This window comes from Trachypithecus francoisi, unplaced genomic scaffold (genome assembly GCF_009764315.1).
Source record: "Trachypithecus francoisi isolate TF-2019V2 unplaced genomic scaffold, Tfra_2.0 Lachesis_group17, whole genome shotgun sequence".
Taxonomy (NCBI): domain Eukaryota; kingdom Metazoa; phylum Chordata; class Mammalia; order Primates; family Cercopithecidae; genus Trachypithecus; species Trachypithecus francoisi.
Window position 1 is genome coordinate 56,996,297 of NW_022681462.1, and position 24,690 is coordinate 57,020,986.

At 38.5% G+C, this 24,690-nt stretch overlaps 1 protein-coding gene across 15 annotated transcripts in view; it reads left to right on the forward strand.

The window, feature by feature from the left end:
* NRXN1 (neurexin 1) overlaps positions 1-24,690 on the forward strand; it is a 1,146,744-nt gene that overhangs the window by 535,516 nt on the left and 586,538 nt on the right. For all 15 annotated transcript variants that reach the window (XM_033175737.1, XM_033175738.1, XM_033175746.1 and 12 more), the window contains 3 exons: positions 6,366-6,488; positions 15,456-15,837; positions 17,068-17,258. In XM_033175737.1, coding sequence (XP_033031628.1) covers positions 6,366-6,488; positions 15,456-15,837; positions 17,068-17,258 — 696 coding nt within the window. The remainder of the gene's footprint in view (positions 1-6,365; positions 6,489-15,455; positions 15,838-17,067; positions 17,259-24,690) is intronic.

The window sequence follows — 24,690 nt, forward strand, 5'->3', positions numbered from 1 at the left end:
AACCCCCTAGTTGAGGGGATTTATTTGTTTGAGACTGACTTTCAAACAAGGACTGCAGAGTCCAGGGGTTCCAGGTGACACCTCAGGGGCCAAGTTATCCTGCCTCTATCTCTTAGCAGGGCAACTCCTCCTTTATATGGTTTCTGTATTCTTTCATGCAAGATTATTTGTGGGCAAGAAGTAACTCCACTGATTTAAAAATAATAATGAAACTTTTGCCCCAGTTGAGCTCCTGGATTTTCACATTGCACAACCATACTTGGCCTGCATAAGGCAAGCTTCGGGAAATACCGAGTCAGATTCTCTCACATTGCCCTTCCCTGGTCTGATTCTTTGAGCAGGTGAAAGAATAATATGCCTTAAGTAAAATAAAATGTGCTTTAAAGATCACTTCATTATTTCCCCACATAAGTTTCTGGTCTATGATTTAGTGTTCATACTGAACTTGTCCATAAAGCAGGGGGATATCCTGGTACACAGAGCAGAATGTCCCTGCTCCTGCTTGATAGTTTGTTGATTGTTTGGTGCTGTATTCTGTGAATGTTGTCAAAATAAAAAAGAAAACACACAGTTATCACCATTAAAATTTGACTATATAAAATAATAAACACATTTTCTACCATGTATCAATATTGTCCTCTGGATTCAACTTGAGTTTAGTAATTCTTGGGTAGAAGAGCCTCTTTAAGGCGCTGTCTGCCCTCTGCCTACTATGCCAAACCAAAAGTGATGAAGTTAGTAATAGTAAAAACAAAAAGCTTACACACATAGGATAGTCACTATAACATTGCAGTCTTTCATGTAGCTGCAAGGTGGTTTTGGTCCTTCTAAGAATGACAATAGTTTGAAGTTGGCTGTAGGAAAGTTTTTTTTTTTTTAATATGCTTTTATATGGGTTTATCATTTTACAGATAAAAAGAAACTGAGAGAATAAATGCCATCTTCAAGGTGACATAATTAGTTGATGACAGACTAGGGACAAAATCCAGTTTTCTTTACCACTAACTCCCATAACTACAAATTATAACATGAAATTTCCTTTATTCTGAGACTAATATTTAAAGAAACCTAAGAATCATGTTGATGCGAAAATGGAAGTAAAAGTCATTAGCAAATGTGGTTACTAACATGGCCAAAAATCTACCATCTTTTAAGTGTATCTCTCTCTCTCTATCCCTCTCACACACACACTCCCACATACACACATACACATGCTAACGCACACTTTCCTCTGTCTATACCATGCCTCAAGTTAGGGTTAACTCCAACCCTTCTTAGGAGTTAATCTTAGAGACACCTTGAATTTATGGATGGGTAGGTTGTGGAAGAACACTCAACTTACACTGAATCAGGGAAAACTGAAATGTTTATTGCTTCTACTTCCATCTGTTATCAATAAGTTTTAGCTACAGGGTCATCAGCAGACCCAGTGAAAATCACCAGGCACAAAACAGTTAGACCATAGATTAGGTCAAACTCTGTTGAAAAGCACTGACAGACTTATTAAACTCAGACTCAGATTTTGGTGTGACTTGAGAAATTCATTCTAGATCAGCACTGTCTAATGAACAGAATAATGTTTTAAAAGTTTGTTAGGGCTGGGCGCACAGTAGTCCATGCCTGTTATTCCAGCACTTTGGGAGGCCAAGGCTGGCAGACTGCTTGAGGTCAGGAGTTTGAGACCAGACTGGCCTTGAAACTCCATCTCTATTAAAATACAAAAATTAGCTGGGCACAGTAGTGGGTGCCTGTAATCCCAGCTGCCTGGGAGGCTGAGGCAGGAGAATCACTTGAACCGTGGAGGCAGAGGTTGCAGTGAGCCAAGATTGCACCACTGCACTCTAGCCTGAGCAACAGAGTGAAACTCTGTCTTAAAAATAAAAAAAAAAAAGTTTGTTAGACTGAGAGTCTAGAGACCTAGGCTTCTTAATTTAGCAGCTGTGACGATGGAGACATCATCTAATGTCTTTGCACTTCATGTTTCTTCTTTGTAAATGATGATTGAAATTCTACACTTCTCTTGTCCCTCCTAGTTCTAAAATTCTTTAATATAACATTAGCCTGTAAAGCTGAATTCTGACCTGGTCTGGTGAAATATTAACTGTGGGCATTCAGCCCCATTGTACCTCTTACACGACTTGCAGATCATTTTCTGTGGAAAACACATTTTAATGAAAATAGAAAATCAAAATCTCAGTTTTCTCTCTACTTCTTACTGTCTTTGAGACTTAATAATTCGCTCAACCCCTTTAAATCTGCTTCTTTAACTATAAATGAAAACCTAATACCTCTATGACTTAAATAATATGTTATAGTAAAACTCAAGTTTATAATTACAAACAAATCAAAACTCCCCACAAAACATATGGAATGATGTCTTTTAATAGAAATAAGGCTATGGGCTTTCTTTTTTTCTTTTCTTTCCTTTTTTTTTGGTGGGGGGAGGGGGATGGAGTCTCACTGTCACCCAGGCTGGAGTGCAGTGGCGAGATCTTGGCTCACTGCAACCTCCGCCTCCTGGGTTGAAGCGATTCTCCTGCCTCAGCCTCCTGAGTAACTGGGATTACAGGTGCATGTCACTGCACCCAGCTCCTTTTTTTTTTTTTTTTTTTTTTTTTAGTAGAGATAGGGTTTCACCCTGTTGGCCAGGCTGGTCTCAAACTCCTGACCTCGTGATGCTCCCGTCTTGACTTCCCAAAATGCTGGGATTACAGGCATAAGCCACCGCACCTGGCCAGCTATAGACTTTCTTAAAAGTCTTTAAAATATCGTCCACAGTGTTAGTCGACTTGGGCTGTTATAACAGGATACCATAGATTGGATGGCTTAAACAACATAATTTTTTTTTCCACTTCAGTTTTTTGAAGACTTGGGAGTCAAAGTTCAAAGTGTCAGCAGATTTGGCTCTTGGCGAGGGCCTTCTTTCTGGCTGGTAGGCAGCCGCCTTCTCTTTGTACCCTCACATGGCAGAGGGAAAGCTCTGGTGTTTCTTCCTCTTCTTATGAGGGCCCTAATTCCATCATGGGGCTCCACCCTTATCTAAACCTAATTATATCTCAAAGGCCCCACCTTCTCATACTGTCACATTGGAGGTTAGAAATTCAACATAGTGAATTTTGAAGGACACACACATTCAGTCTATAGTGCATTCATGCAGGGAGAAAGACGTTGGCACAATTGATACATGGTTTGATATCCTCTGAAGAAAAGGAAATCCTGAAAAGTCATTAACAGCTTGAAGTCACTATAATTTTGCCATTAAAAATATGGCAAGAGGATAAACTCTCAAATTCAAAATTTCAGCAGTTAAACCATTTTTCTTTAACAAGTTTGTGTATGTTGAATTCTGTGAGAAAGTGAAATTCTAAAAGAACTGTAAAGATCAGCTGGAAACTCTCCTCACTTTATGGATGGGAATGCTGAGAGCACCAGAAGTTGAGTGTGTTAGCAAATTGCTGATTATGGGTGGAGACAGGTCCTAAAATGATGTTCCTTCTTCTGTTTCATATCTTTAGGAGCAGTCATTTCAGCATCCCTAGGTAGACACTGTATTACTTAGAGATTTGCTTCCACCAGGACTTATCCAGAGGATGTGTAGGATTTGCTAGCAGTGTGATCATTCTGTAGGACGAGCTGGGAGTCACCACAAAGAGCATCTTTCCCACCTCCTTTGTTCCGATATGGGGAAAGTGAGAAGTTAAGTTGTTAGCCAAAGAGTCTCATAACTAAGAGGCTGAACGATGCAGGGAAAAGCATGCAGGCTTTGAGGAGGTCAGGCCAAGGATGAAACTTGGTTCTACCACTTTTTAGCTGTGTGACCTGGGGACAAGTAGTTTTAGCTTTATAGGCCTTCAGTTTCATATCTGTAGATTAATAATGTAAAGGTGAAACCAGACAACAGACAAAGTGCCTGCTACATATTAAGCACTACCCAACCCCCAACTTCTTTTTTAGTAGCAAATCATGATCTAGCAACCGCAATTCTTAACTCCCTAGTCTAGTGCACTTTCCGTTACACTTCATGTTGCATGGGTAACATTGTTTTGAAGTGAGACTATTAAGTGCCTTTTTAAAAACCTTATCTTCCAAAATCAATCTGTTCACAATTTTAATAATTCATGAAAAGAGCTAGAATTTGGCCCACAGAGAATTTTATGAACCAAAGGGTTATTTTTAATTGGATTTTGTGCCTGTTGTTATGGAAATAGTTGTTGCATAGATTAAGCATTATGACTTTACTGCAAGATCAAGCCCAGGATGTGGTATAACGATGATATCACCCTTATGTATGCTTCCTTTCCTTGACAAAATATATTTAAAAATGAAAAGAATAGAAGTGAAGCTGCTTCAAAAGCACATATTTCTAACAAAAAAAAATCCCCTATAAAAATAGCTATAAAATGATATGTTCTCTTTTCAAGGATCAAAATGAAAGATGACCCTTACTGCCAGCAGGATGCTAAGATACTGCAGAGTTATTAAACACTTCTTTCTTCACTATTGAATTTAGAAAGAGGTTTTTTTTTTTTTTTTTTTTTCCCATCCTGGAACTTGCTTTCAACATTTGATCTCAAAGTATTTTGCAGTTGCTGGACTAGCAGACTTTCTCTAGTTATTTAGCCATCAATCTCTTAAAACTGTTATATCTAGAACAGTTTTAAATTCATGTGTCTGGATTTGTAATTTAATTTCTCTAAAGAAACAAAAAGATATAAATAACTGAGGCAGTTCATCCTGTAAAATTTACCTCATATCACTGGCTCATTTCTAACCCGAGATATACCAGCCAAGGATACAACACTTGAATTATTAGTAGCACCATAAGAGAGAAATCAATAGGCTGGTGGATAACTGTAGTTCTGAAAGCAAACAATGATCTCATATGGATGGAAAACTCAGGATTTCTTCTACTCAGTTCTCTCTCTCTTACTCGATCTCTCTCGCTCTCCTTTTACTTTTCTTCTTCTCCTTGGCCTGTATCTTTACTTTCTCATAGATCCTCCTGTGATCCTTGGGCATTAATTGGTTTTGCTGGCAGAATTTGATTAAACAAATTGTGAACTCCAATCCTGATTCTCAATCCATTGAAATCCATGAAACTCAATGATATAATTCCCTTCATTATTTTAATGTACCACCATGTTTCCATACTTAAAAAAAAATAAACATTAAAAAAAAAAAACACCAGGGAAAAAAATCATTACCAAACAATGTATCTTTAATGTTATTTTTTCTCAATGACTCATAATGTCAGATTAGTAGAAATACTTATTTTTTAAATAAAGGTATCCTGTTATATTAGAAGCATTTTCCTTTGCTTTTTTTTTTTTTTTTTTTGAGGTGAGGGATATAGTCTAACTTAATCATTTCAATAATTTCTACCAAACAGCTTTCTGAAGTAATATGTCTCCGCTGAGTCCATTTAAATTTCATTTGCATAGGTTTATATAGATTCACTAGCAGTTACTTTCCCAGTTATACTTCTTGCCCACTCACTGCCCACTGGTAATCCCTTGTCCTCTACTGCTGGTTAACGTCATCACTACTTTTTCTTCATGCTCAACAGTTGGCCCATTATTGACTGTGCCTATTTTTTTTTCTTTCCTTTCTTTCAGTCCACGTATTGTGAGTCAATACGTATACCTACACTTGCCAGAAGTGCCTCCACCACACACAGAGAGATTTGTGACATACAGGTCAATTAGTTGTAAGGTTTATTTCTATGTATTTTTTAGACTCAATGTTCCATACATTTAGGAGGCTAAAGAACCTAAGAACTTGTTGAGCACTGTACTGTAGGTACCAGGTATAAGAGCAGAATAGCAGCTATCACACAAGATAGTACCTTCTCCCAGAGTCTACTGGAAGACTTATCTCACTGAAAATGATTAGCTTATGAGCTGCAGTCAGATATCTTCTAGAACTCAGAGGTTACGTGATGGCTAGACACTTTGTTAGCAGGAAAATGGTAACTAAAAATCAGAGAATTTGTTTTTAAAATCTATGTTTAAATTTGGGTGGGTTCCCAGTTCTATATTGACTGTGCCTATTTATGACAGCAGGTTAATTTACTTGTTATAGATCAATGCGTAGGGTTAAAGATTCTTAAATGGTCACACCTGAATGTTTGTAAACTTGTCACTTTCCTTGCTTGCTATGACTCTAATGGGCTTGAAAATTGGTCCAGCCCACCTCTCTTCTCTCCCTCCTTTCTCTCCCTCCTCTCTCTCTTTCTTCCTCTCTTCTCTCTCTCTACCCTGTCCCTCACCTTCCCCGCTTCTTTGTCTCTTTCTCTCACTCTCTGTGAGGTTCATTTGCTTGACTGATTCTGAGTGTCCATAATGACTGTTTGGCATATTCTACAGGCAAAGGTCCCGAGACTCTATTTGCCGGCTATAACCTCAATGATAACGAGTGGCACACAGTGCGTGTAGTTCGGCGTGGAAAAAGTTTAAAGTTAACGGTGGATGACCAACAGGCCATGACAGGTAAGCACCCCTGTCTCCATTGCCTTTTCCTATGCTAACACTTTTGACTCTCATTTCTTGCAGGTGACTTTGCACACCAAGGCTGGTACACAACTTGAAGCTTATACACACAATCCATTTTTATTTGATTTGTTCTAGTAACAATTTTATTAAATAAGCACTCTGTTAAGTGTTTTTTCCTCAAAAACGACACGTTATATGTCATATTATTGGCCCTTTAATAGTGCAAGAAGAATTTATAATATATTTTATTTTTGTGGCCTGATAAATATCTTAGTGCCTCATCAAATATTGCAGTCATGTTTAGATGCCAATTTCTGTTGTTTTTTTGTGTTGTTTTTTTTTTTTTTTTTGTATATGTTTTGGTCAAGAACAACTGCAAGTTTTATCTTTTAACTTCTAGGTAAGTTGACAGATACACTGGCATACTGTCAGATGAAATGCTTTTTCATTTTAAGCTATGATAGATTATTTTTGGCCATTTATCTCAGTTAGTTAAATTCTAATATTGAGGATTTCAAGTTCAACCCCCATTTTTAGATTCCTGAGGTGAGCTGTATGCAGATCCACCCTAGAAACACAGGAAAGCCACAAGGAAGACAAATCCTTGTGCCTTTATTTACTTTGAAAACAACTCCAAGCACATGACCCACTGGGATATTAGCTTCTTTTTCTTTTTTCAGAGAAGATAGCCCTGTTAATTATTCTAGTAAAAAGCACAAAATGGTCCTTGTACAGTGGATATATGTCTGTTCATTCAATTTGAATGAGGTCCCCATGCCCAGAGAACAGTCAACTGTATCAGTGTGGAGATATGACCTATAGGATTTTCAACTTTTGAAAGAATCATTCCTTAGGGAAGGAAGGTAAAAAATTGTACAAGGCAGAAGAGTATCAGCTGAAGTTTGATTAGTTTTGGTCTAGGACAGTTCTTTGAAGAGGAATGGATTGTTTTTTAGATCAGCATCCATAGTTTGGACAACCGGGTTTTCTCAAAAGACATGGAAATGAGCATTAGGATCTAAGGTCACAAGTAAGAGTTGGGAAGAGGCAACTGCCAACAGCAAAATCATGCCAGAACTACAACAGAACATTTTAAAGTCTCTGAGTGCCTCCCAAATATTACAGAGTCTTATGAAGTAGATAGGGCACACATATTCCCATTCTGTAGATGAGGTAAGTGGTACTTGAAGAGGATAAGTGAATTATGTTTTATTGGAGTGTGTTACGAGATCTGAGGAGAGAACCTATGTTTGTTTTTTGTTTTGTGTTTTTTGGTTGGTTGGTTTTTGACTTACAGTCCATTGCTTTATATTCGTCAATATCCTAGTAAGTGTATGGCTCTGTAGAAAGTATTTTCTTAGACAATGCATGTTATTATAAGGAAAATACACACATACATATAAAACACAGATTATTATAGAGTATAATATGTTACATAGAGTAATGGATGAACTACTGAATGGTTGACGTGAGTACTTTATGGTCTTGGAGTTCAGAAGAGAAGTTGAGGAACTTGGTTTCAGGTATTGTTAAAGCAATTGATAATACTTGATCTAGGCTTTAAAGAAAGGATAATGCAGGAGAGAATTCCACACAAGAAAGAATGATGCTGATGGGGCTAGAGTAATGTTCAGGGAACTAAGAAGCTTTATTTTGCTTCTTGCAAGCATATGGCAGTGGGCATGGCTGGAATGGCCTTTTGAGGCCAATGAGTTGATGGTCTAGACGAAGGAGTTCATATTTCATAGACTTCCAGGAAATTGGAAGTCACTGCATTTAAACTGAAGAGTAAGTGGAGAAAATATGTTTTGAGCGAAATTATGTGGTAGTGTTTTAGATGGTCCAGGATGTAAAGTAATAAGTCCTGTACTGCAGTGGATGTACCAGGGATGAAAACCGAAGAATGGTGAAAAATATTTTTTTAAGAAATGTATTTTAGAAAGTTATTTCAAAATAATTTCAAATTTACAAAAAGTTCCAAAAATAATACAAAGAATACCCTTATAGCTTTACTATTGTGAACATTTAAGCGAACTTGTTTTGACATTTGTGCTCTTTCACTGTCTCTTCTCTCTCTCTTTCTTACTTTTCTCTTAGCCAGTTGAGGGTAAGTTACATACACAATGTCCCTTTAACCCGAAATACTTCAGCATATATTTTTTTTTCTTTTAAATGGGAATATCCCCTTATTTAAAAAATAAAAGCCACTGACTTCAGTAAACTTTGCATAGATACAATTTATTTTTCTGATCTGTCATCTATATTCCAGCTTTGTCAGTTGATTCAATGTTATTAATATGCTATAAGCATTTTTCCCCTCCAGCGCAGTGTGCAGTGTAGGGCCAGCTATTTTTTTTTTTTTTTAAGTTGTCAGGTTTCTTTAGTCTCCTTTAATCCAGAACATTTCCATGAACTTTCTTTGTTTTTCATTACATTAACATTGTTGAAGTATATAATCTCTTCCTGCTTTGTATTAATATAAAGTCACTCAGTTTATGTTTATCTGATGTCTCCTCATGATTGAATGTGTATTTTACATTATTGGATGAAATACTGCATTGCTGTTGTTATGTCCTCTGTACAGTATCCCATCTGGAGCACATGCTGCCCATGTCTTTGGTGATTTAATTTGACCACTCCATCAACCTGTTGTCCATTTTCTCCATTTTATAATTACCATGTTTTCTCCCTTTCAACTAGTAAACTGTCTATGGGGAGATATTAAGACCATGCAAATATCCTGTACCTCATGACAATTTTGCCCTAGATTTAGTATCCATTGAAGAGTTTTACTTGATTCAGTCTTTGCACTGAGAGTTACAAAAATTGATTATTTTCAAACTCCAGCACTCCTTCCACATTTACAGTCAATGCTTAGCATTCTGCTGCAAGCAAGGACTCTTCCTTCTCTCTCCCTTCTTTCTTTATTTTTTTTCAGTTGTTCTTTCTTTTCATTTCTCTTTTTCTCTTGCTTCCTCCTTTCCTTTTTTTCTTATTGTTGTAGACTCACCATTGCTATGTTTTTATAATACTTCATAATTACTCTATCTTATGATTTTGGTGCCCAAATGTTTTTCAGTTTTTACCAGTGTGAATTTCATTAAGTTGGCCTCTGTGATCTCATGACATGCCTTCTTTTTTTTTTTAGTACTTTCTTATTTTTTTTCTTTTTCTTTTTCTTTTCCTTTCTTTTTCTTTTTTCTTTTCTTTTGATATGGAGTCTCGTTCTGTTGCCCAGGCTGGAGTACAGTGGAGTGATCTCAGCTCACTGCAGCCTCTGCCTCCCACATTCAAGTGATTCTGCTGTCTCAGCCTCCCAAATAGCTGGGATTACAGGCGTGTGCTACCATGCCCAGCTAATTTTTGTAGAGATGAGGTTTCACCATGTTGGCCAGACTGGTCTTGAATTCTTGACCTCAGGTGATCCGCCCATATCGGCCTCCCAAAGTGCTGGGATTACAGGCATGAGCCACCATGCCTGGCCCTTTTCTTACTTCTTGGAATAACAGGATGTTCCAGTTACAACTTTTATCTACTATACTTCACCCCTAAAATTAGCCATTTATTTACCATTTAGTGAGGAATAATACAGATCAAGATGTGGGTGGTAGGTGTTCTCAATGCTACTGGGGTATCTTTGCTACTTAACTCCTTCAGCAGACAGATAGGAAATGTATTCAAGTATATATACTGACACCCAAACATACATGTAAATGTATGTACACACAGACATATACATTATATGTACATATAAATATACACATACACACATTTTATAAAGTGTGAGTTTACACTGTTACCTTCATACCTACAGCATTGTTTCTTTATTTTTCCCATTCCATACTTACATGTGTTTTCATCTGAGATGAGAATCCTGGCTCCCAGTAATGTCATTTATTCATTTGCTTAATCCAATAATGCATCTAAAATAGTTTCAAAATTGCTTTGCCCATACTACTACAGTCAATAAACCAACTAACAAGTCAGGATTAGTTTATGACTATTTGTCTCATTTCTTCCTAAGACTTAATATCAAATGCTGAGTTATTTTTTAAATAGCTTGGGTACATTGTTTATTTTTTCCTTCTTTCCTTCCTTCCTTCCTTCCTTCCTTCCTTCCTTCCTTTCTTCCTTCCTTTTTGTCAGAGATCTCATGAAAGCCAACAATTCATAAGAGTGATTCAGCCTTGATTTACATAGTACATAAAAGGTTTCCAAATGTGGCAATGAAAGCTTTACATTGAGATTTCTTTCAAATATCCTACTGGCCACTTGAAGTCACCCATAAATCAGAGAAGCAATGGGAGTTTCTTATTAAATTTTACAGCAAGTCAGAAATCACCGAATGAGAAGAATTTTAAAAAGGAAAGTACTAGAGACTCTTCATGCAAAGTCCTACATTTTCCCATATCTTTAAGTTTTATAGTAATTCTATTAAGTCAGGTATCTGTGGAACACAGGACCGTACATATTCCGGTTGTTCTTGGGAATGTTTGCACCTCACCTAGGGTCATGAGGATAGTAGTTGCCAGCAGAGAAGCCCAAGGAAGGAGATTTCCTAGGTCGTAGATGACAAGGGGTTGTACGAATTATGTGGAATCCCTAAGTGGAAAGTCACTGGGCTTCAACTCATCATCTAGTCTGTCTAAAAAAATCTAGAATTGTGTTTTTTGTATCTCTGTGTGTATGTCCTTTATGGAACAACGTTCACCATATATCCAGTTACCCAAGCCTGGAAGCCAGGCATCACCATTCCCTTCCTTTCTGTCATTCTGTACATCATTAGTAAACCCTGGAAATTATATCTGTAAAATTATCTTTTTGTTGATGATTTTCATTTCTACTATAGCTGCCATAGTTCACTATCCAATCTCTTGTACTCATAAAGGGAATAAACAGACACACCACACACACACACACACACACACACACGAGTCATGGTTAACCCCTGCTTCAAATCCTCCTTAGCTCTGAATGTAAGAAGCACTGTGAGAAATCTGGACCCTGGCACTCCCACTCCTTTCAATTCCATGTGTCACCAACCTACTTGCTCCCAGTTCTCCATCCATGCTCTCTAGCTGTTTCTCATCCAGAAGCCTTCCTTCATTCGTCTCCCCTTCCTGGAATCCACCCTTGATTCCCTTTCTCCAATTCTTAGCACAGCTTTCTCTTTTTAATTCTTCAAATCTACCTCAAATATCAAATTAGGCATCTTCTTCCATTTCACGTTAAGCAACACAATACCCCATTCATGAAATTCATAGCATTTCTCTGAGTTTTGTTATTATATATTTAATTACATCCTTACCTCTTCTGTCTGCCTTTCTCCAATAGACCCTGAGTTTAGAGAAAATGGACCCTTTCTCCTCCTCTCAACACTGGTTCTCCAATACCAAGGCTAGCACCTGACACATATACCACACAATCAGTAATTTTAAGTGAATTAACAAGTGAACATAAGGGGGGGATATTTTGCTGGACATGAGAAATATAACCTAACACAGAACACACATTAGCCTTGCTATCTATTTTGTTAAAAATATTTGACTTGGAAATATTGAGATTTCTATACAAGCACAACATCTAGGAAACATGTTTTGGTTGTTGTCTTATTGGAGATTGTTGTCAATCTGCTGTACCTTAGGTATTTTGATCAGAGGCATTTTGCTAATTCCAAATTCTCCTTGGGTAGTGCATTTTTAAATGATGAGAACATTAAAATCTTTCCCCGTCAAAGTCTTATAATTTTTTTCTTATTTAAAAAACAAATATCTACAGTAGTAGAAGTGGCTATATTACTGATGAGGATTAAACATTGGAGTAAAATCCTGAGAAAAAATAATTTTTTAAAGAAGGCAACAATCAGTTAATATTTTCTTAGTCAACAGATAATGGGTTTCGGGGGGTAATTCTCCCCAATGAACAAATATATCTGTCATTACTGCAATTATAATTTTTTTGTGTGTAACTGGGCCATAGTTGCTTCATGCTGTTTTACTACCTTTTTATTATTTGTGCTCTGTGTGCATATCCTATTCCTTTGAGAAAGGAAAATGGGTACTGTCTTATTTTTGTTACTGAACTCCTTAGTCTGGAATTAACTGGTGTTTCCTTTTTTTAGAGCTGCTAAGAACTTGACAACTGGGGGTAATATTTAATTTCAAGTGTTAGAAATATTTTTTTCAGAATTGTTTTGTTACTCTTGGTTGTTTCATTAATAGAGCCTTTAAGATGAAACATGGCAGTTTCAGGATCAGGATAGGGTTCACTGAGTTAAGGCTCATATTTTAATGTAGCATCGAATACAAATCAAGACAACGGGATATCAAAGCCCACATGACTTGTTTTTTTCTTTTTTTCTTTTCTTTCTTTCTTTTTCTTTTTTTTTTTTTTAAGATGGAGTCTTGCGCCCTCGCCCAGGCTGGAGAGCAATGGCGCGATCTCGGCTCACTGCAACCTCCGCCTCCCAGGTTCAAGCGATTCTCCTGCCTCAGCCTCCCGAGTAGCTGACATTACAGGAACCCACCACCACGCCTGGCTAATTTTTGTATTTTTAGTAAAGACAGATTTCACCACGTTGGCCAGGCTGGTCTCAAACTCCTGACCTCAGGTGATCCGCCCGCCTAGGCCTCCCAAAGTGCTGGGATTACAGGCGTGAGCCACTGTGCCTGGCCGATTTTTAAGCTTCTCATGTTCTTCATTGTACTTAGCTTCTTAATTCAGTGTTGCTGGTGTCTTTAGAGCTTTATATTTGGAAATAATTAAAGATTAATGTTATTTGTTAACAAAGAAGTAGATCCCCATAGAACAATATTGAGGTAATTGAACAGGAAGAACTGAGGGAGAAGATAGAAATGATGTCACAGGAGAAACCAGAATTGACAAGGATATAATGGTACTTTTGCATCGGGTAGACAATCAGGAGATATGGTGGTGAGGGTAGAGAGAGAGGAAACAACTATTTATGGTGACATTTTTGTTTTAAAAATGTTTGCAGAAAGGGAATCAGAACAAGCCAATGACTGAAAAGAGAACATGCCAAGGATGAGTAGAATGTTGTTTCCAGGATTAAAACTAATAAAGAGTGTTTGAAAATGAAATAGGGTTAAGTACAGTTCAGGGGAGTTTTGTGCACAAATACATGTATAATCATCAAAGACAATTAACCAAATATGTAAACAATTTTTCTTGCACAACAAAAAGCATGCCATCGAAATTTTACTTACAGATATTTCCTTAAAATGCTATCTAATATTTTACTGTCTTGACTTAAGAAATGGAAATTTGTCAGATTGGCTGAAGGGGACACACATAGGTGGTTGTTCAGTCTTCATTACCCCTGGAGAAAAGGTTTAATGCATTTTGTCAGGGGCTGATTCTAGGATTAGCTCTAATTAATATTTTCATTAATATGGATGATGGAATGGGGTAACTTGATACATTTTCCAATTATGGCAAATCGGGTGGGGAAGCTAGCACCTGGAAGAACTTGATTACAAAATAAGTGAACATTTTTAGTTGCAGAAGAGAGTGACTGACAGTTTATTTAGACAAGAGCAACATGTTGGGTGTGAACCACTAGTACTGATACAAGTACTTTATATTTATGTTGTGTTATAATATTTAGAAAACAAGTTCACATCTTTGCTTATTTATCTTACCTTCAACCTTGCAAACAGGTAAAATGATCACTCTGGAGATAAAGACAGAACTAAGTTTGCTATTAATGGGTTTGACAGAGAAATATGGAGGGATAGAAAGAAATGAGGACTGAGTGGAATAGTCAATTGCTGAATAAATTTGCATCCAAGCTTCACTCTAGGATGTTTAAAGATTTTTGCCTTGTGGTATGGAGCATGGTGGGCTAATTTTACTGGTATTATCAAAATTGGGCAGGCTTTCAATTAGTGTATTTTGCTCAATTTAGTTATACAAAACTTAAGGACAAAAAAAAATGGCATAGGTCCAGAAATCAACACAATTTCTAATGTGTTTGGAAGACTAACGTGAACCAAAAACTATGGCCATTATTGAGCATGAAGAGGGAAAGTGAATAGTATATATTTAACTTTAAACACACTTTCATGTTTCATTACTGGAAGAAAGGGCTGCAACTCTCCACTCTTTCTATTGGGTATAAGGAACTATATAGTCTTTTTTTTTTTCCCCCTGAAAGAACATTTATAAGGAATAACATCACCTAACCATGAAGCTGAGATGTATCATTTTCTAGTGGGATGCCTGAGAATAATCACTGCCCCAATGCATCTCTCTGTGCACCCCCCCATCTTTCCCTTTTTCCTCCCTCTTTCTTTTACTGTTTCCTCACTCTCTTGCTAATTTGTTTATTTTTCAGCTTTAAAAAGTACCATTACTTGGCCGTGCGTGGTGGCTCACGGCTGTAATCCCAGCATTTTGGGAGGCTGAGACAGCTGGATCACGAGGTCCAGAGATTGAGACCATCCTGGCTAACACAGTGAAACCCCATCTCTACTAAAAATACAAAAAATTAGCTGGGCATGGTGGCAGGCGCCTGTAGTCCCAGCTACTCTGGAGGCTGAGGCAGGAGAATGGCGTGAACCTGGGAGGCGGAGCTTGCAGTGAGCCCAGATCGTGCCACCGCACTCCAGCCTGGGCGACAGAGCGAGACTCCATCTCAAAAAATATATAAAATAAATAAATAAAATAAAATAAAAATAAAAATAAAAAATACCATTACTTTTGTTAATGAGGATTTTTTTGTTAAGACTAAAATTTGGACAGATTAATACCTGTCCTAAGAATGTTTTATTACATAATCCAGGCTTACCTTTTAGCATCATTTAAGTGTTCCTACTATATACAACTGAGTACCAAGGAGGTATTTGGCTCCTTGTATTTTACAATGTGATATTGCTATGAAAGCCTAAAGTTGAAAGTGCCTTTCAGATACGGAAAATAATCGTACATTGTCTTCTCTTTTAGGTCAAATGGCAGGTGATCATACTAGGCTGGAGTTCCATAACATAGAGACTGGCATCATCACAGAACGACGGTATCTTTCTTCTGTCCCCTCCAACTTCATTGGACACCTGCAGAGCCTGACATTTAATGGAATGGCATACATTGATCTGTGTAAAAATGGCGACATAGATTACTGTGAGCTCAATGCCAGATTTGGCTTCAGGAACATCATAGCAGATCCTGTCACCTTCAAGACCAAATCGAGCTATGTTGCCTTAGCTACCTTGCAAGCCTACACTTCTATGCATCTTTTTTTCCAGTTCAAGACAACATCCCTAGATGGACTAATTCTATATAACAGTGGGGATGGAAATGACTTTATTGTGGTTGAATTAGTTAAAGGGTGAGTACATGCCTGTTCAATAACAAATAAATAAAACTTTGGAAAAACGGACATCAGTTTCCAAAAATATACACTAAGAAGAACATACTGGCTCATAAGGTGGTGGGCGGAGTAGGTGGAGGACAAATAAGAATGCATTTGTTTAAATCATCTCTTAGGTATCTTAAATTAATATGGATTCAGGACAGTTTTTTGCACCTACATTTTCACATATGAGATACAAAGTACATCAGGCTCTAATTTATGGTAGGCATTTCATGAATCTTATAATTCAAGTGGGCATTTTCTGACTACGCACAGTGTAATTCCACAAAAGCATTGCTACAAGTTTGTAGGATAGTCTAAGCTAAATTAAATAGCTAATTCAATATGCAGATTATTTAAATTTCAAAAATCCTTTTAACTCAAACTTCATTCTATGTCAGAGTTCCTCAGAGAATTTAGAAAGGAAGATTTATGTAAACTTTCCTTAAAACTGTGAGGAAAATTTGATGTATTTTAATTGATTTGAGCATTTATTTACTCATTCTGCAAATATTATTGCATATTTACAATATGCTACATCATGTGCCATGCACGGATATAAATATATATACTTCTGCCACCCTTATGTACATCTCAGATTTCTACCACCCCGAGTCATACCCACACACACCAACACACAATCCTAGGGTTTGTAGATGAACACATAAATAGAAAAAAAAGCACTGTGACATGTTTCTTGAGATGATCACATGCAAAGACTCAGGAGACTCTTCAGGGAAATTAGAAAAACGTATGGAGCAGGGAGTGGCTGTTTGATCTGGTTGTTGAAGGATGAGTGCACATTCCCTATACTCAAACAGGGAATCGAGATAGAGGAGAAAAGCAGGTACAAGAATGAGAAGAATGGCCATTTCAGTGGTTAGAAAAGGATGGAGGGAATTATGGAAATAGGGAATGTGTGGTGAAGGATATTACTTTCCAAATTCATAAAGTTAAATGTAGGCCATGATTTTAAAAATAATTTTCACCATTTCCTTTAGTGAAGACACTGAATAATCCTCCTTGCTGAAACAGAATAATGTTTGTTCCCTTCCTGATAGCTGAGTTTCTATGTAATTCATTGTCATGACATCTAGTAAGGATGGAACCACCTTAAAAAAAAAAAAATCTCCATTTGTAATATCTACTTTAGCTTCATCAAAATTTAAAAAGTGATGGCACTTTTCCCTTTCATTTTTTTCCCAGGTACTTACATTACGTGTTCGATTTGGGAAATGGTGCTAACCTCATCAAAGGAAGCTCAAATAAACCTCTCAATGACAATCAGTGGCACAATGTGATGATATCAAGGGACACCAGCAACCTCCACACTGTAAAGATTGACACAAAAATCACAACGCAAATCACCGCCGGAGCCAGGAACTTAGACCTCAAGAGTAAGTGCATGTTAAGTCCGAGTAGCCAGCCTTGCACCTCACGGTCTCCCTTCACATGGGAAATCCTTTGCTTAGGTGTGTGTTTGTACCTTCTGCAAAGACTGACCAGAATTTCATTTTCAGCACATAATTAATAATACAACACACAAGTCTCTGCTCCCCTTTAATGTGGTAGGAACCTATGTATTTTTAATAACAGCTCAAAAAATGCAGCTCCTAAGAAAGCATGCATGATTAAAATGTAAAAAGTTAGAAAAATATAATACTAGTCTGGCTATTAAACAGGCATTTGTAAGTTACTTAAGTCCCAACAGTTTTCAACTGATTTGGAGTCAGGGAACCACATATATAGGAGCTTATTCTAGAGCTTATTAATTTTCTTTCCTTGGTAAGGTTTCCTAGATACTGTCAGACTCCCTGACCAACAGGAGTTGAGCCTGGCTTAGACACCCTTTGTCTACAACAGTGAATTCTATCCCCATCCCAACACACACACACACACACACACACACACACACACAGGAATGCTTCTTTCACCAGCTGCTAAGAAAGTCTTAACATACGTTTCTCTTCCTTATTGATACTTCATTTCTCAAATGTACGTGACAAAATGCTGAGAAAACATGTCAATAATAGGAGAGAAATGACTGAAATTTTTATGTGAATCACACTTTGTGATTCACTAAGAATATATATGTGTATCCCATCTCCTTTAACACGACAGCAAGCATTCCAAAAGGTGTGATTAGAATGTTATTCTCAATGTAGAAAATCTGAGGTTTGAATGACTTGCCCAGGGGTAAAACAACACCAACACCCTCCCCCAACCCCATGGATTCTTTGCTCTATCCTGATGCATCACAAAGCCCCACAGATATAATTGCAGGCATAATTTTTCTTGGAAAGAGCTGCTCATTTTATTGATAGGATCTTTCCCTTTGATTCAAAAGGTAGATACATTGGGGAGTGGAGTTAGGAAACTGGAAAGATAAAATTTAACTTTTTTTTTTTTTTTTTTTTTGAGACAGAGTCTTGCTCTGTCACCCAGGCTGGAGTGCAGTGGCACAATCTCAGCCCACTTCAACCTCTGCCTCCCGGGTTCAAGCAATTCTCCTGCCTCAGCCTCTGAAGTAGCTGGGATTACAGGTGCCCGCCACCACACCTGGCTAATTTTGTATTTTTTAGTAGAAACGGGTTTTTGCCATGTTGGTCAGGCTGCTCTCGAACTCCTGACCTCAGGTGATCTGCCCGTCTCGGCCTCCCAAAATGCTAGGATTACAGGTGTGAGCCACTGCACCCAGCCTCAACAGAACTCTTTCTAGAGAAAAATGCTCTTTCTAAATAAGGTGAAAGGAGAAAGAAAAGTGTTTCACTTTCTGTAATTGCAGAATATATTTTGAATCCTGGGACTTTATTTGTTCAACACATAAAATATGTAGGAATGGCCATCTCCCTTCTTTCACAGTGGGCTTCTTGTTAACTTCAAAGAGATCTTATTTGTACCCACAAATCTAATAGCTTGGCTCAAAAAATAAAATGAAATTCAAAGAAGTGCTTCTTACAGGCCAAACCTTTCGCTTTATTCTCTCTGGTTGAAGTGCTTTTTCTTCTGTATTTTTCATGTGCCCCTGTTTAGCACAGTGGGCTCAGGTGGTAATTGTCAAAAGAAAGGGAGAGATTGTAAAATTCAGTGTGTTGACCACGCCACCAAAGCTAAAGAAAAAAGTGTCCTGTTTGTGTAGGTGAGACATTAGTAAGTATAAGTGAACTTCTCGGGAAATTAGGAATACTCTGTTGGAGATTAAAATGGCTAAAATAAAAGCAGTTCATAATTGGTTGAAGTATGTGCCATGCACATACACATTGAGGGTTCAGAGAAGCAATGCCAGACAATGGATTGTATTTCTTCAGATAGTTAGGACACTGTCTCCTGAGAAGTAAATATCCGCTTATTGTTCATTAACAAATGGAAGTGAAGGTAATAGGAGATTGTAGTCCAGGATTCCTTCTGGTGGGGGTACTTGACACATCTAAGTACTTCAGAGTTAATTTTTATTAAAGCATTAAGTGATGCATAACTCTGAAGATAAAACAGGCTTTGCCCATAATAAAGAAAAAAAACACTTTAAGTATTAATTTAAAAATGGCATATTACCTAATATTAAGATATATAGTCATGAACTCACTGTACTTGTGTTTTTAAAAAAGCACAATTAAAATTGTGAATTTCCCATGTGAAGGGGCTAATCATTAGTATAGAATACCTTCTGCATTGCAGAAAAGTAAGAGCAAGTTTCTAAAATGAGTCCAAGTTTGGGCTGATAAATTAGGTGTGTGATCCGATGGCAACAGTCATTGCATGTTGCCTCTTATCATGTGCACCATCAGCTAGAGGGAGTTTGAGGACAGCCTGCTGTGGGGCCTGACGTCTCTTGTCTCCCATCATCACCACTTTGGGTAAGTGTGGCTGTGGGCGTTGGCCAGAGCATGAGTATTTATGGAGCATTGACTTTGGAAAGAGGACAGCAGGGTTTCTGCAATGGAAAACTCTCCATCTCTAGGAGAACACTGGCATTGAGGGAGCACTTGTAGGACAGAGAAGGACAGGATGCTGTGGAGCTGTAGTGGGGCATTGAAACGAAGCTAGGATCACCTGGAAGGCTTTTTTTGTGGCAGTAATGTTTGAGGGATATTTGAAGGGTGAGTAAGAGCAATGAGGCATTGTTTCTTTTTTCCACCTGGATGGCTACTGGAGTTTAGAGGGATTTATTCATAAAGGAGAACTTCTACATGAACTCTTTGCGCAGACATGGACAGCAGCGTTTCCTTTGCATACTAATCACTTAGCATTGAGCTGCAGGAAAAATGAAAGTTGGCTTATTTTGGTCAATAGATTGTATTCTTAAAGAATTAAAGAAAACATCAGATTTACTCTCCACCCTGCTGAAACTCACTGCAGCTGTCTTTGGTGCTTCTCAAAGGAAGGTCAGCCAATTTTAACTACATGAGAATCATGTAGTGATGTTTGTGAAGTGCAGATTTCTGGATCCTATCTCACATCAACAAAGGCAATAATCATTTGAGAGAGATGTGCAGAAAACAACAGGCTTCTGTTTTTTCAAAGTGCATTGACTGATAGAGATGCCATGTGCTATACAGAGTACCGAAATAATGCAAGATCTGTGTTGATCCAAATTTAACTCATTTTAAAATTTTTGTATAAATACTGGTTTTGCTTTTATTTCAGAATTTTACTGTTTTTTGTTTTGCCAGCCCTGGACTGAAGTCACATTATTGGCTGGTTAGGATTATTGGGAGAATTTTTTCTTATCCTCCTTATGTTTTACTATACCTTAAAAAGACACTAGAGGGCAGCAGAAGGCCACAAAACATACTGCAGAGGACCCGGGAGTTGGGGAAACCTCAACCTGCTCCTTTTGCAAGGGGAAGTAGAATTTCTTTTGTTTTCAGACATCTGAAATTCCACAGTTGGCTTTTATAGTGATGCATGTTTTTGTCCATAGCTCTGTTTCATTATAGGAACAGGACTTTTAGTGTAGAACTTTGAAAACTGGGGCCCATGTATTTCATTCTCCACCTTGACCCCAATAGAGACGATCAGAAATGGGCAGGAGTCTAATGATCTTTCTCTCAGAAGATAAATACCACGCAGCTGACCTTGTTCAGCTTATCTTTCCTGACACCGCTCGATTCTCAGGGGGTTGTGTGTCTCTCCCTGCTGATCCAGTTTTGCTTTCATCTTTATTTCCCAGCTGTTTGTGTTCTATTCCCTCTGGTTATTATGTACAAGCAGTAACATGCAATGAAAGGAGCAGCAGAAATTTGCTCTCTGGAATGATTTCCTAGCTTAACTTTGTATTCATTTCAGGATTTCTGAGCCCTGCCTCCTTTGGAGAGATAAAGGGTTGGTGCGATTCCTCTTTCTGTTCCTTCTCTTGTTCTTGTATTTGGCAAATTTGTATGTCAGGATGTGCATATATATGGAAGGGAGCTAATATTTATTAAATACCTGCTAAATGCTAAATAGATTTAACTGAGGTTATTGTATTTAATCCTTGCAATTACCCAGGGATTTAAATTGAGGTCAGTCTTGCTCATTCATTAGTCTAGTTGAAGAGAGAAATAGGGAGGAAGAATTGCTTTTGGCCCCCACCTTCAATGAGTACCCTTATTTAAGGCATTACCTAAATTTATCCTTCAGCAAATTGAGGATATATAGTTTACTTGATGGGGGAAAATTAAAGATTCCCAGCTGTGTAGCATAGAGCGCCCTCAGGTGGCCACCTAGCAAAACTACGTAAAACTGAGTACAGTGATTTATTTATGGGCCACATCTAGGTCAGCCCAGACGGCACTTTGTCCTTTCTTCCTTCTCTATTCTCTCTCTCAAACCCAAAATTCCTTCAGGGGTTTTGAGCTCTGGCATTGTCTTCTGATCTTGCCCCTTTTCCTTCTTACCACGATCACCACCCATTTATCTCCTCAACATTCCTCGTATTCCTCCTTAAATCTCACCCTGAAGAGAACTGTCTGCCATTGTTCATCCTGATATCAAGCCACTTAAATGTCCCCGAATCAGAAACAACTCAACAGGGACTTTCTTTTCAAATATACTCAATCTCTAAGCAAAATTTGAAGATAAATAGTATTCTTGCTCTTTTCTTCTTGATCTCTGACCAGTCGCTATTACTCCGCTCCCTGCCTTCTCCAATCCTGAATATAACACATATCCCCTCCATTTTATACCGTTTCATGTTGCTACTTGACAAATCTTTACTGCAGTCATTCAGTAAACCAGATTCTGTTCAAAGTCATAATCACGTTTAAACATGCCCAGGCTTTGTAGAGTCACCACACATGACACCTGACAGCCCACCTGTCTTGGCCAGATACTTTGTTTCAATAGAAAATATTCATGGAAGGGTGATGTTGGGCTTAGCCTTAGAGCAGGATACAGCACCGGAAATGGAGGGAAGGTTCTGCGGTTCTGCTGTCCTGTGGTTAGTCCACCTTTATTAGTTTTTGTTGTTGTTGTTTGGGGGTTATCAGTTTTGTGTGCGTATGTGTGTGTGTGTGTGTGTGTGTGTGTTTAGTTTATAAGGGAAAGAGATTTATTCACATTATTTCCATTTGTAGGAGATTCATTTAAGAATCCTGTAGGAAGTAAGAGAGACAAGAAACCCTTTCCGCTGTTGAACAACGAGGCCACACAAGAACTTTGTTCTTGGAGTCATACTGGGATCTCAAGAGCCATCCTCTTGGTTGTTCCCTTGGATACACATGCTCACTGCTCCCTAATCCATTGCCCCACCAGGACAGCAGTGTGGCCACCCTCACTCTGTTCTGTTTGCTGGCACTGCTGTGAGATGGCTTCTCTCTGCCTTCTGGCTTTTTCCACTCTTGGCTTCTTCTGTCTCATGGCTTCCACCTATGGCTTTTGTTCCTGTGTATGTTTCCACTTCTGTCCACTCACCGCTTCATCTCACTTTCCAATTCCCCCCAATACAGGATTTAATACCATGTGTGGACCTGGGTCTAGGCTATAACTTCGTAAGCTTTTGCCCTGCTGCTACTGGCCAAGCTCACTTCTTTAGTCCAATTAGCCGTGAACACAGAGGTAGCTTTTTGAACTTGAAAGGGAAGAGAAGGAGACTGTGTGCTGGAAGGCCATCTGTAACTGCCGAGAAAGGAGCAGGGTAATTTTCTCATTTTGAAGGGCCCTGAATGCCATGCCGAAGATAGGAAAGGTGAAATTAAAAGGTTTTGAGCAACAGAGGAGAGTTCACAATGCTCGTTAGAATTATTCCTTTGGCTTCAGTGGGATGGATGAGCCGAGGCTCAGGAAAAAGACACTACTTTGGAGGCAATTGCCATCGTATAGAACAAAGACAATAAGGTTCCCAGTATTTAGGAATGAGACTTGACATTGTTACTCCTTTCCTTACACGAGAATTACAGAGCAGTTACTTGAAAGACAGATAGAGATGGGAAACTACTGTTTCTCTTCTGCCACATCCATTGAATTCCCGGGTTTTGGAGAATTCATCTCAATCTATTCTCTTTACTGTAAAGCCTTTGTCAGTGTGTTTTAATCCTACCTTAAGGGAGTGGAAAGTTGAGAGTAGGATTGATACATTCCCTTCCCATGGAGTTATTCCCTTCCTATGCAGATATCTGGGACTTGCCATCCAACAGTTGGTTTGGAAGTTCTTCCCTCTGCTTCCCTGTGGTTCTTGGCCCAGTTCACAGTATTTCAGCAGAGTTTAAATTGTTTATTCTCTACTAAAATCATGTTTTTAAAAAATCCTTCACCCATTTTACTTGTTTCTGAATTTCTCTGACATTAACCACGGGTTGTCTATATTTACTTTTATCAACTCCCTCCAACTATATTATTTGAAATTTCTCTTCCCACCATTAGAATCATACAAACTGAGGAACTATAAGTGATCTTGGGGATTGTCTGCTCTGACCAATTCCTTTTACATATGAGAGAAATATGCTCCAGAGACGTTGGCCTGCACAGCTATCCCAGTTTCACACTTCTTTACCATAGCTCAGAAGACACAAGTTGTGTTGCTCATATCAATCTCAACTGACTGCTAGTGACAACCTAGCAGCAACACACTGAAAAGAAATCTGCACCTTTACGTGGATTCATTGTTGAAGATGATTGGTGTGATCAGTCAGAGACCCGAGATGGAGACTGGTAGTGAGAGGGCCACCTGTTGACTCTGCTTTTGGTGAAACTTTAAAGGTGCCAACCCATCCCATTTGCAGATACATAAAGCCCTGAGGCTGGTTTCTTCTCACCCAGTGCACTGGCTGAACTCTGACAGCCACAGGCCTTGGCTTCCATGCTTAGAACAGCCACAAGGAGGTTGTACACAGGCAGAAATAGCTTTCTTCAGCTTTTCCCACAGCCAAGTGTGGGCTACTGGAAAGTTCAATCCTATGCCCAGATGCCTTTCACGACAAGCTGACAGTTTACCATGTCTCACCACCAGCACGGTGGTGATTAGATGGCTTGAGCTCCTCGAGGTGGTGACATTTGTGCCATGGAGAAGCAAGTACCTGTAAGTGCTGAGAGCTGAGTTCTCAAGGGTCAGGTGATGGCTCACAAGACCTCAGCCTCATCCAGAGATGAGCCTTTGCTGCAGGTCCCTCTTTAGGGAATGCCAAGAGTGGTGCTGTGTTGTCTTCTTAGAATTCGAGCTTCTTGGTCAAGAGCTCTTTGTCAGCCATCTGAGAAGGCAGATATCTGACAATATCTCTCTCATGCAAGTAGGATTTAAATCAGAGTTTTCGTGACTCTGAGACCTCCCTCTTTTTGCTGAAGGGAGACTTATACAAAAGTCTTTGGAGTTCAGGTAGCATAAAACCATTCAGACTGACAAGTGATGGGGAAAGG